At 33.9% G+C, this 14041-nt stretch overlaps 1 protein-coding gene across 2 annotated transcripts in view; it reads left to right on the top strand.

Annotated features, from left to right (window-relative positions):
* The first annotated feature begins 2619 nt into the window (after positions 1 to 2619).
* LOC106636375 (U3 small nucleolar RNA-associated protein 6 homolog) overlaps positions 2620 to 14041 on the top strand; it is a 64895-nt gene continuing 53473 nt past the window's right edge. Inside the window, exon 1 of one of the 2 annotated variants that reach the window (XM_089593874.1) lies at positions 2620 to 2874. In XM_089593874.1, the coding sequence (XP_089450000.1) occupies positions 2783 to 2874 (92 nt within the window). In that variant the 5' untranslated portion in view covers positions 2620 to 2782. Of the gene's footprint in view, positions 2875 to 3182; positions 3231 to 14041 lie in introns of those variants that run through there. The other variant, XM_089593875.1, reaches the window with a different exon arrangement.

Below are 14041 nucleotides of genomic sequence, written 5' to 3'. Positions count from 1 at the left end.
CGCCGCATCACAAACTCACTGGAGGCCTAGTTAAGTGCCAGGCTGCGGCCAAGGTGGGCGGCGTGGCAGCCAAGCTTGGGCCCAGTTTTCGCCCACTTTCAATTTCTACTCGGGTTCCGCAGTCATGTAACCGCGGCCTTACGTGGTTTCAAGTGCCTGCATCCTTAGGCCACGGACACATTTAGAGCGTAAGGGCTCGGGCACATGGAACCGCGTAAAGCGTATAGCGTAAAGCTTATTGCGTAAAAGTAAGAAAGATTAGGTATACACCACTTTGTGGTCACATAGAAAAGGCGTAAAAGCCTCGCGTATCGCGTAAGTGTGAAGTAGAGGGGAGTTGACCAATCTGTTGTCTTGTCAACAAAAAAAGCTTTCGAAGTTCTTAACGCAAGTTAATTCTAACCTACGTACATGTAAAAAAAAAAGTTCTTCAATTTGCCTAAAGTTCTTACGATTTATTTTTTATCCATGTCAGGAATTCGATTAATTATACAATTGATACTGTAATTGTTGTTGTTGACATTACTGCTGACTGTATTTACAGCTTGCATACTTTATTTACGTTATACGCGAAAAAATTCGTCATCGCGCACATGGGTTCAAAAATACGGGCGTAACTTCATTTTTGCCATGAGTGCGAGCGAGACAGCATGTGCAAAGCCAACGAAATACTCGCTGTGATTGGTTCAAAAACACTTACGCACGTATTTTCTACTCCCATGTGCGTGATGACAAATTTTTTTTGCGTAAAGCGTACCTTACCTAATTTTCCCTGATCCTATGATTTTACGCGATATGCGATACGCTTTACGCTTTACGCGGCTCCATGTGCCCGAGCCCTAACGCGTACCGCGTAACCATTGTAGCCCATGAGAGTGAGACAGAGGTAAAATACGTGCACCTCTCTCTCACTCTCATGGGCTCAAAAGGTTACGCGGTACGCGTTACGCTTTCCATGGGACCGTGGCCTTAGGCTTGGTTTGGAGAGCGTAGCGCGTACCGCGTAACCATTTGAGCCCATAAGAGTGAGAGAGAGATGCGCGTATTTTACCTCTCTCTCACTCTTATGGGCTCCAATGGTTACGCGGTACGCGTTACGCTCTCCATGTGATCGCGGCCTTAGTTGCGGTTGGTTTGGATTTTCGACCATGCTCAGGCCTCAGCCATGGCTCAGCCGCTTCAGCTTTGCTCTATAAAGGCCCACCACGCTAGGGTTAAAAGTTGGAAAAGGTACAGCAAAAGTTGATTTTCGACTTTGGAATCGACTTGAAATTTTTTGACTTTCAAAGTCGACTATTCGTAAATAAAAGTTGACTATTCGTAAATAGAAGTCGACTTTCTTACTTAAATTGACTTGTAGAAAATTCAAATTTTATGCATAATAAATATTATTATTATATTAGGTCTTTACATATAAGTACTGTTTTTAACTATATATAAATAAACGTTTACGAAGTAATTGTGCCTGGTAAGACATTCAGGATTAAACGTAACTCTAAAAATTCCAATTTTATTTGAATCACATATTTTTATCTACTGATCGTATCAACTCATTCAAATGCTGAGGTGACAAGCGGCTCCTCAACGGGTAAGCAATAAGACCAGCATGCGAAAATAATCTTTCACAAGGTACAGACGTTGCTACTATGGAAAAAACTTTTTGGAAACACTATAAGTGTGGATATTCGTATTTCATAGATTCCCATGCTTTAAACGGATAAGGGTTTTGTATTTTACTAAGAGCTGGGCGTGATAAGTACTGCCTTAATTGTATTGGGAGATTTGGGAGTCCCCCAGCTTCATCTGAATCTGCTTGAGAGTAACTACAAGCAACGGCTTTATTAATATAGCACCATATGTCATCAGATTTTTCCATAGAGATATTAGAATATCTAATATCTCTATGGATTTTTCCAAATTTTGACTTTGTGCAACCTCAGCGCATGAAATCGTTCCCGTTTCAGTTGATGCTAAGCTTTTTTCTATCCTAACAAGGTCACCTAATCCTTAAGGCTGCAGGCACATGTAGAGCGTAAAGTGTTCCACGTTACTATTTGAGCCCATGAGAGTGAGAGAGTGATTTCACCTCTCTCTCTCTCTAATGGGCTCAAACGGTTACGCGGTACGCGTTACGCGTAACCGAGGCCTAATAAAGGGCACGTTCGATTTTCATCGTTCGTTTGACGTTTGGTCGTTTGGTTCGTTTCGTTCGTTTCGCTCGCACAGTTTGTGCTGCTCAGTCGTTTCTTATGCTTGTTAGACGTTGTGTCTATTTTAAAATAAGCTTACACATTAATAATAAAGACAATAATTTAGAACCTTTGTGACAGTTAGTGACTATTATTATTTCCAGCAGTGGATGACCGAAGCCAATGAACACAAAATGTCCGAATTCACTTAGTGGTTACAAGCGAACTGTACGAGCGAAACGAACGAACCGAACGAACGAACGATGAAAATCGATGCCTAAGAAACCAAAAAAACCCCCATAAAAAAATTTTCCAGTAAAAGTCGATTCTAGTCGACTTAAGAGACGTCAGCTCGATTCTAAAAAGTCGATACTTTTGAGTGAAAAATCGACCTCAGACTAAAGTCAGAGTCGACTTTTCCAACCCTATATTGCACTCACCTGTCTTCCCGACATCGTGATTTTTCGGCATTAACGAATTCTGCGTAGGTAGTAAAAATGTAGAAATTGTTGTTTCTTTTGCCTTCGGTGACTAGATTTGCAGTAAAGTTTCTATTTAGTTACAAATTTACATTGAGATAAAGACAGATAATAATGGCAGAAAATGTTCAGAGAAACCTAGAAAATATGAGACCTATTCTTGAACACATGGAAAAGTTACAATTGTTTACAGGCACGGAAATTAAGTAAGTGCATTAGAAAATGCTGTACAGTGATATTTGATTAATGTATTAGTTACATATTATTCGGGATCATCTTCATTTCTAATTGGTTAAAAACAAGCTTCTACTGTTACCTACAATTTCTGATGAATTCGATAGTCTGATTGAAACTTTTTACTTTGGTTAAAGTTGGTATACTTTTCCTCCGTTATTGTCTGCCGGGAATATACATTACGAGTCGCTGTTGTGAGGTTTATTTATTATCTATAAAGTTTGTTCAGTAATATACATTCATATGTACATGAGCAAATTTGTATTATGCTCCTACTTAAAGAAACGATTGCGGATTTCTGTGTTATGAATTCAGGAATTCCATACATGTAAGGAAGTTCAACTGATTTTTCTTCTATTAAAAATAATTTAATTTTTATAATTTTTTTTCCTTTCTTGAATAGTACTTGAATTCCCTTGATTTAGAGTTATCATCCAGATGGTAACACTGAATTTAAGTGTCGACAGTAAACAACCCATTAATGTTTGGTAGCCACCCCTAGATAACAAAAGTCTTCTTTGTTTTAATAAGCTATTTTATGTGTTTTTCCATATGGAAGCACGTGTAGTATTACCACTTCAAAATCCTTAATGTGAATCTACATGTAAAACGTATGTTATGCCGTATGGCTTTCATGAACTATTGACACATAATTGCGTCATCCTTATTTAGGCAGGCTGTAATTTTTATTTTTAACAATAACGAAAGTGCAGAAGTATGCTTTTGTAAGATTATTTATTGGTTCTGTTGGGTTAAGTCTACAGTACAATTGGAATGTTTAGCAAATAATAAGGTCATATGTAAATATTTCATTATTTAATATATACCTAAATAGGATTTTGGGTCATGATAGTTAAGGTAGGCTGCAAGTTGGTTATGGCGGAGAACATACCATATTAGAAACACGACTGATTGCGGAATAAACGTTGGTCATAACATAGTAAGCAGTTAATTAAGAATAAAAGAATGCAGATACCACTGTCCAAAGTATGTATCAAAAGTTTCAAACGTTGGAATCCAACAAAAATCCGAAGTTGTTTTGTATGGTTTAACAACTGAAATACCTTACAAAACTACATTACACGAACATGTATTATGGTGATTAATGATTAAAACTGCCAAAAAAGGTTTAAAGTACAGAAAACGATATATATATAACACGTAAACTCAAGGTGCGAGCAGAAATTTTCAAATATATCTACCTATTCTCTTGTGATCTTAAAAAAACAATATTTTATTCATCAGCTGTGTACGTTCGCCCGTGAAAGAAATACAAAATAAATTTAATCATACTCTTCGAACACTTATAGAACTAGAATGTAAGTATCGAAGCCCGCAATCATAACCTCTGTCAGTGATGACTGACTTAGATTCCCAAAAAATTGAAAAAAGAGCACTTTTTCGGTGATATTTTTTAATTCGCTAATGCTAAAATTACTGAAAAAAATTTATTATACTCTTCAAACGCTCATATAACTAAACTGTAAGTACAAAATCCCGCAATCATAACCTCTATTTGTTATAGGTACTTATATTCCTCGAAAAATGGCAAAAACAGTACTTTTTCGTCGATAGGTTTTCATTCGTTGGTGCTAATATTACAAAAATAAGTTTGTTATACTCTTCAAACATTAACACAACTAAACTATGAGTATAAATGCCTGCAATCATAACCGCTACTAGTTATAGACACTTGGATTTTTAGAAAATTCATAAAATAGCACTTTTTCAGCGATAGTGTTCGATTTTCCGGTGCTAAAATTACAATAAAAATTTTATCTCACTCTCCGAACACTAATATAACTTAACTGTAAGTTTTAAAGCCCGCAATCATATTCTCTATTAGTTATGGGCACTTAGATTCCCAAAACATCATTTAAACAGCATTTTTTCTGCGATAGTTTTCCATTTGCTGGTGCTAAAATTAAAAAAAAATTTAATTATTCCCTCTAAACACTTATACAACATTACTGTGAATATGAATGCCAACAATTATAACCATTATTAGTTTTGGGCACTTAAATTCCTAAAAACTTGAAAAAACATTACTTTTTTAGCGATAGTTTTTCATTTGCCGTTGCTAAAGTTACAAAAAAAATGTAACGATACGCTTAAAATACTAACACAACTATACTGTAAGTATGGAAGCCCGAAATGTTTACCTCTTTTAGTTATAGGCACTTAGATTCCCAGAAAATTCGAAAAATACCACTTTTTCGGCGGTAGTTATTCATTCACCGCGCTAAAATTACAAAAAAAATTGTAACGTACTCCACGGGCACTAATACAACTAAACTGTAAGTATAAATGCCCGTAATTAACACCTCTATTAGTTATAGATACTTCTATTTTCAGAAGTTAAAGTTAGCATTTTTTCTGCGACAGTTCATTAGTTTATTCGTTATTAAATAGTTTATTTTCTTAGCCAGTGATAAAATTACAAAAAAAAATTTATTTTCGTTTTCAAACACTTACACAACTATACTATCAGTATGAATGCCTGCAATAATAACTTCTAGTAGTTATGGATACTTTGATTCTCAATATAACGTACTAAAATTATAGCTTAATTCTTCCGGATTTGTTTAAATGGTAGTTGAAAAACTGTTTGCCGAGCACTTTAATTTACATTTACCTCGGGTCTGGATAGTTCAGAATTTGTAAAAACTTTAGAAGTAGTCGCTAAAAACATCTTGATAACATATTTAAAGTATAGCTGGGTTTTTTAGGATTTGTTCAAATGTCAGTCGAAAACCCGTTTGCCGAGCACTTTCACCTTGGTGTTATTTACATTTATCTTGGTTCCAGATGTTTTCCATTCGTCGGTACTAAAATTACAAAAAAAAATCTACTACACTCTTCGATCACTAATACAGTTATGTATATTTAGAGCTTCAAATATGTAAAATATTATCTATCGTTAGCGATACTTTTAAAGCTTGAGACCAAGAACTAGAAATTCAGATATTTTCAATGGATTCTTCTCAAGCTTGTTTATTATGTCTAGAAGTCTAAAAATTATAAAAAAATTCATGTGGACTTCTGATTACCATAACGCCGTTTATTTTAATTTTTAAATGATTGCATTTGAATTAACATAGGTTATTAATACATGATAGTAGAGTCGGGCACAACAGTTTCCAACTAGTTTGGACTTTTTATTATATACCTTATAAGCTTCTATAGCTTGTTCAAGGTCTTTATGTACCCCAAGTCTTTATTTTCCAATGAGTTTATTGAACTGATTCAACGGCCTTCGCAGACACGGATTCCCGAGAATTCAAACGGCCTTGGCCCCTTTGTTACCTTACCAAAATATGGATCTATACGTATCTATGCATATATAAGACACGGAAAATTCACGGCAAGTATTATGGTGATTTGATAAATGCAGGTCTGTATTATTTTGTTATATTATCGAAATCATAAGGTGAGCGTTATAAGTAATTCCTTGCTGCACGGAGCATGGTTTGTGTTTATGAATTGATGTATCTGTTCTAATTTACTAGGAGATGATTTGGAGAGAATCAAGATAGGGTAGAAATGTTCTTGGTGTCAGCAATGCTAGTGCTTTCACGTGAACTATTTCGGAAGGGTCTTGGAATACTTTTGATGGGTGTACTTATCTGATATGAGTTGTTGTAGTTTTATCTCACAATTAGTCTTCACTCTTGTTATCGTATCCTCGATGACTCAATGACGATTCTATATGTAGCATGTAATTACTTTCTTTTTATTTTGGAAGAGAATGAAGGTACTTAATATATGTATGGAAGGTTGAAATTCAGGGTACGAGCCTGAAAGTCATCCTTACGACATCCATATGTTTACCAAAAGCAAGCAATAGACACAAAGGTTTCAATATTATAATTAAATTTATGATTTATTAAAATTTATCGATTTTACTGTGATATATATACAAGTTTGATCTCATATAACAATATGCAGAGCTAATATTATTTTCGGTTCTATTCGCTTGGTTTTGGCAGAGTCGCAGAAGAAGGATAGTGAGGAATAGGGTACGAGCCTACTTCTCTTTATCGACTCCTTACTGAGACTGCTGCTTTAAGCAAAATCAAGTTCACTCATCGCCTCGGTTTTCTCCCACTTAGTACAATGCCTCTCCTTCTTCTATAAAGTGGGGGAAATTTATTTTATATATTACATGAACGGTTTTTTTGTTATATTTATGCATCATAAATTATCAATGAAATTCGGTTATTCAACTTTTGTCATAATATGTTGGATTGTACATACTGCGTGAACGGAATTTTCCGTTATAATCTTACAGAAAAAATTGAATGAATCTGAAACATTTTATTTCAAAAATCTTATTGAAGAAGTAAAGTAGTTGCAGTTTTTGTGAAATGACCCATACATGGTTGGGAGGGTGGTGAGGATATAAACAATTTTTTTTTATCATGCGGAATTCACTGGTGTGGTACTGAAGTTGTTTTGTGTGCATCATAGTTAACTTACACATCTATTATGACTCTGATATACTTACTAATGTACGTTTATAAAATATTTATACGTGTTTAAAATACGAAAAATACTGCTAACTCACATATCAATTATTACTTGTTCATTATCACTGTCATACCTTAGAACAATAACAAGCAGTATCATCTACATTTACTACCTCAATCGGTCAGCAAAAAATTATAAGCTTGAATGTCTCTGATATAGCGAACGCCTAAAAGTCCTAAAAATAAAATACCACACCATTCCATACAGTAATTTTTGTAGGTAGGTTGGAGTTTGAATACACAAGTTTGTTACATTTAAATTATTATTTATTTTTATCATTTATACAAATAAGTATTGCATGGATGTTTGAAGGGTGTGATGGCTGAATGGTAACTGCGGATAGCCTTGCGTATGTACAACTAATTAAAATACTGTGTGTGATCTACCAAGTAAAGGCAATTTCAATATATGTCATGCTCATTCTTTAGGTATAATGTATCTTGCATCTATATGGTTCAATATTACGTAAAAAATTTCTTTTTCTCATAGCCACATACGCTTTATTGCAGCCTTTATGTTAGTATTGATATAAATATTTTATATTCATGACAGAACTAGAGACTTCAGCGTAAATAAGACATTAATATTTAAAAAAAAAGAAATAATTATATGAAACTACTATTAAAAAAATTGAAAAATTAACAATTAACCATTCACTTTTTTTTTTTTTTTTTTTTTTTTTTACCGGGTTACCGCGACACCTCTTAGACCAAGTCGCTGGGCCACCTATTCACCAACTATGTGTGGGGGTGTATTACCACTCCTATTTTTCAACCCTTTTACTGATGCTATACCCAAACCATGGGCACAGTGCAAGTATCTCCGGTGAAACACCTTGCTAGTTAAGCAGACGCTGTCTGCACCGACGGTGCATTGGGTCCACTCGCCACTGTGTAGTCTTTCCCCGGAGAGGACTCCATATTTCGGGACGTCCACTCCTCGCTGGTTAAGCCGGCGCTCTCTGCCGAAACATCGGATCCAGGCTAATTAGCATCCCTGGAGAAGCCCCATGTTTCAGGGACCACTATTCGCCGGTAAGGCTGGCGATCCCTGCCTGGTGCATCGGATCCGCTAGGGGCGAATATGTGGTGTCACAGGGGCCCCGTGGCTTAACAAACTAACGAATATGAAGGTCAGCCGCAGCTCAGAACGACTATATACAATTTAAAATGAGTATTTAAACTTCACTTGATGCCAGCATATTGCAAATAAAAAAGTAGTAAACAGATTAAAGAAATAAAACTATCATTTTGCGATGTAAAATAATTTATTACTTGGCCCAGTATGATTCTAGACACTTGAAATCTAAAATACCAGATAATTTATTGGTATATTATGAGAACATATTAATGCCAATGTGAGTAAGAAGTTATTTAAAAATTTATATGCGAATGAAATAGGCTAAACATCGATTTTTAGTAGAAAATTGACTATAACTTGGCTCAGCACGATCCCAGACACTTAAAATTTATCATGTGTACACTTTTGATGGTATATTATTAGTACATGTTCTTACTAACACAAGTGAAAAGTTATTTCAAAAGTTGTAAACAAATTTAATAGGAAAATTTTGATTATTAGTGGAAAATTGACTATAACTTGGCTCAACATGATCCAAGACTCTCGAAATTAGATATACGTACTCTTAAGATGGTATGTTATCAGCACATATTCACACTAACACAGGTTTAAAAGTCATTATAAAAGTTATAAGCAACTTAAATAGGTAAAATATCGATTTTTAGTGAAAAATACCAGTACCGTATCATCTAAAGAGTACGGATACGTAAATTGAAGTGTCTGGGATCATGCTGGGCCAAGTTATAGTCAATTTTCTACTAAAAATCAATATTTTGCCTATTTAAACCGCTTATAAATTTTTAAATAACTTCTCACTCACGTTAGCATTAATATGTTTTTATAATATACCAATAAATTATCTGGTATTTTAGATTTCAAGTGTCTAGAATCATACTGGGCCAAGTAATAAATTATTTTACATCGCAAAATCATAGTTTTATTTCTGTAATCTATTTATAACTTTTTTGTTTGCCATATGCTGACATCAAGTGAAGTTTAAATACTCATTTTAAATTGTACATAGTCGTTCTGAGCTGTGGCTGGCCTTCATATTCGTTATTTTGTTAAGCCACGGGGCCCCTGTGGCACCGCATATTCGCCCCTAGCTAAAATAACTGATAAAATAACTGATAAGAATAATAGTTAAGTGCTTTAATTTTCTTCTTACTTGCTTATTTTCATTTTCAATTTGGTGAACGTCCTAAATCACTGATCACATAAAAAATTGGATATACCATTTGATCTCAATGACATGATAATTTTTTTCAACAGTCATGTGGCTCATTGTAACTTGATTGAAAATATTACGACCTTTATTTCTTTAAGTATAACCCCGGTGAGTTGGCGATAGTAAAAAAATAAGTAACAATTTTATCTGTGTTGGGGAAACTCTTAGATTAGGAACCAACACACAGTTAACGTTTATGTATATTTGGGAGGGCGGGTTCGTTGTCCAGTGTAAAAGAGCTGAATCGCTCGGGTTACCAATTCTATGAATAAAAGTATCCTACCCTAGCCTTTATCAGAATTGAAATCAACCGTGTGGCTTGGGCGGTTGGTACCGCACCTAAGGTAGGGTAACGCTTTTCGGCGGTAAATTTTTCAATAAATATAGTTATTTCGATAAAACCAAAGCACAATATCAAGATTTTGCCTGAAAAGTACCGTGAAATTATAATTGTAAAAATTGGGAGACGTTTCGAAGCAAGTGAGATTAATATTTTATACTTTTCTTCTGATTTTCTCTTTAGTTAGGTCGTTGACCCTGAATTTTTTAGAATTAAATAGATTCTTTGTTAAAAATACACAAGAGCTATTTCTAATTTTTTAGGTTAATCAAAGATTTCCGAAAATATAGTCGATTTTGTCACCACTATCCATAAGAGTAGGTGTTAAATTGGTGAATTTTCAGTAACGATTTGCGAAAAAATTAGGTCGTTGACCCTAGTATTTTCTTATCGCAAGTGAATTTGGTATATTTTGTTTACAGAATTCCAGAATTTCAAAGGTTTTAATCAAGCCGATAAAAATTGCCCAAGCCACCTTAATTTGTTGAATAATCTACCAATCTGTGAAATATCTACAGTGATTATTTTTCATTATTGCTTCATTGATTTTTCCCTTTCTTTGAAAAGTCAATTATAATAATTCCTTTATGCTTCTTTTTTATATAATTTGTTTTGGTAATTCTCTTGTATTCTAAGCAAATTTATTTATGTCTCATTTGATAAAGATAAAATTCTTATACATAGAAACTTAATTATTCATACAAATCAGTTTCTTAGCTAATTTTGAAGTGAAACTAAATAAGATCACAAGAAAATTTTCAGATGATTTTAATTTTTAAACTTAAAGTGAATAACAACTTGATTAATTAAAATTTAAATTTTTGTCATATTAACTAAACTGTCTGTCTTATTAACTAAAATTTAAATTTTTAAACAGACTTACAAAATCTTAGGACTCGCAATCATCTGTGGAGGGATAGGTTTAAATAAATAAGTACGCTTAATTTTTCGATTTCTAAAATTCATTCAATTTTATCTTAATAAAGAAATTGTGTTTTAAATTGCTGTGTTTATTACTTATATTCATTCGAATTTTTTGCAAAATTCTAAACTAAGGAAAGAATTTTATTTATTATCTTCAGAAACAGAATATAACAGATACTTTGAAATTCGTGCTTCTACATAAACTATAACTTTAATTTCAATTTTTATTTTCTCGCACTAATTCTGAATTATTTCATTTTTATTCTTAATCTATCCTGAACAAAAATAGGATCACTTTATGATACACCAAAGCTCAAATAACCTAACCTTCATCCCCCCGTAATTTTTTTGACAAAATTCCATAAATTTATGCTGCCTGAAGCGCCTCTAACCAAAGATTTTTAGCAAACTAGCCTTAACACACAAACCAGTAACACGAGTCCCTTTTTAAACAATCAAACTTCCGAAAATCTAGTAACTTAAGCTATTTCATGAAATTCCGGAAATTTTTTGCCCTTATTCGTACTATAACCAAAGATCACAAACAGAGTAGCGTTAATCATAAAGAAGTGACCGGAGCATCTTTTTCTGACCCACCAAAGCTTAAATAACTTAACCTCGATTCCCCTAGAAATTTAATAACGTCGGTTTTTTGACAAAATTCCGTAAGTTTATGCAACCCACGGCCCCTGTATCAAAATTTTTTTAGCGGAATAGCCTTAATACAGAAGCCAACAACACGCAATTGTCTTTCTAAACCATCAAAGCTCGCACAATGTAACTTCAAACATCCAAAAATCTTGTAATTAGAGCTTTTTTATGAAATTCATTAAACTTATGCACCCATTCGTCCTATAACTTAAGATCTCTTACTAAATACACTGGAACAAAAGTTGGGTGGACCGTCTGCGAAATTTTACTGTAAGCAGCGCCCTCAACAGCTTGGTGCTCCCGCTCGCCCAAGTTGGGTAAACTGTTCACCCAACACTGGCGAGCAGTAGCACTAAGAGCTTGGTGGAGCAGTTCCCTCAATGTTTGAGTTGACTGCACCAGTCGAGTGCAGCTACTAAACATATAAAAATTGAGCCCGGTATTAAGTATTATATATATATATATATATATATATATATATATATATATATATATATATATAAAATATTACATTGGTATTGATTTTGAAAGATTTAAATAATACATGTTACTTCGTGATTACTTTTATCTGGAAAACCGTACTTTATATTGTTTGTAACTTGAAGATTACTTTTTTTCAGTGTAGCCTTAAACATAAGCTAAAATTCATAGGATTACTTTCTAATATACCAAAACTTTCATAACCTAACCTTAAATCCTCTAGAAGGAAATACTGTCAGTTTTTCTACGTAATTCTGTCAATTTACGTAACCTATAGCATTTATAACAAAAGTTGTTTAACAGGGTAGCTTTCAAACACAAGCCAACTGTCTTAGAATTATTGTATCCATCTCTTGAAATGCATGACTTAATTGTCTTTCAGTAAAAAACTACTGAAGTTTTTTGATTGTCCTTAGAAAAAGTAAGTCTTACTGTACACACATTGCGTGATTTTATTTAATTAGTCCTTCAACAGTTCCATGCGTTTTTACATTATATTATATCATATTCCTTTATCATCAAAGAATGCTAAATAATTATATATTTTGAGATTATTACGTAGATTACTTAGTCTTAACGTAAAAGTCATGCGAACAATGAAGAAAGACGTGATCTACTTGTAGTAATTAATAAAATCCTTTGTATTTGCCAAAAAGTAACGTGCCACTTCTCTGAAATTTTGCTGAAAAGGAACCTGTCTCTCTCTCTTACGGTGTCTACGCGTGGGACCGCAGCCTAAGTCCTAAAACGCATTAAATTGTTTAAAATCAGAAAAAAGTAGCTTGTCATTTGATTACAGCATGATGTAAGAGAGCATTATTTACTTGAGCTTAAAAACGTTCATAACAGTTAGAGGGGAAATGTAGAGAATGCATTGAGGGGGGAGCGAGCATGTGACAGTGCTGCGCGCTGGAAACTGTTTTGCATGAATTTATATACCTATATATAAGCGTCGAACACGGTTTTTTTTATTTAATTGCAAAATAACTCGTCGATTCCTCTAAAAATTGAATATAATACTAGTATTACGGTATTGCGTCATGCAAAAAAAAAAATTGGACGAATTCTAGTAATTATTGTCTCATGAATTCCATTTTTGTACGACTCTTTTATAAGGTTACGTGTAACATTAAAGCTTTTTCAACATATAATATCTAAAAAACGATGTTTTGAAACAATCTTCAATTTTACATATGACTTATTAATATCATTATGAATATCCTGTTAAAATTTTAGGGAGATTCTACCCAAAAAGGCTATGTGTAATGAACGTTCTTGAAGTCTATAATGGCACAAAAGCTTCATCAGTCATTTTTTCCAGGGAATTTTTTCTGCTGCCTATTTCCCCTCTATGTAAGTATGGCCTAAGGGATAGATATAAGAAAAAAGTAGAGAGGTGGTAATCAACGACCACAGTGTTCGTAAGTTTGAGGTTGGAATTTGCGAGCTTTGATGGTTCAGAAAGCGTTTTTTGTGTTGTTGGCTTGTGTATTGAGGCTAGTCTGCTAAAAATCTTTGGTTTGAGGGGCTACGGGTTGCATGAATTTTCATAATTTTGTCGAAAAACTTATATTATTCGATTTTGTTAAGGTTATGACTTTAGATTTCACAAAACCTTGACGTGCTGAGGTAATTCTGACATCAGAATCGATTTTAGTGACCTAGTAAATATAAAGTAAAGTAGGTTTGATAAAAGTCCCCTGACTTTTTTTTGGTGGTGTTGTGCAATTCGCCGGGGTAGTCTGCGTTATCTCTCTGCGCATTATTGGTTCTACATATTCGTCAATAATTAATCCTAGCGCATATCTTACCTAGCATCCTGCAGGTAATTCACAGCGCACATTATATGCTTCGCGCCGCCTCTTTCAATTTAAACTTGATAAATTTAATGTATTTTTATTAATTC

The sequence above is a fragment of the Copidosoma floridanum genome, unplaced genomic scaffold, assembly GCF_036245765.1.
Source record: "Copidosoma floridanum isolate Cflo_tuat_1 unplaced genomic scaffold, Cflo_Japanese_pri ptg000020l, whole genome shotgun sequence".
Lineage (NCBI taxonomy): Eukaryota > Metazoa > Arthropoda > Insecta > Hymenoptera > Encyrtidae > Copidosoma > Copidosoma floridanum.
Note: the sequence above shows the minus strand (reverse complement) of the source record. Positions and strands in the feature narration are given on the sequence as shown.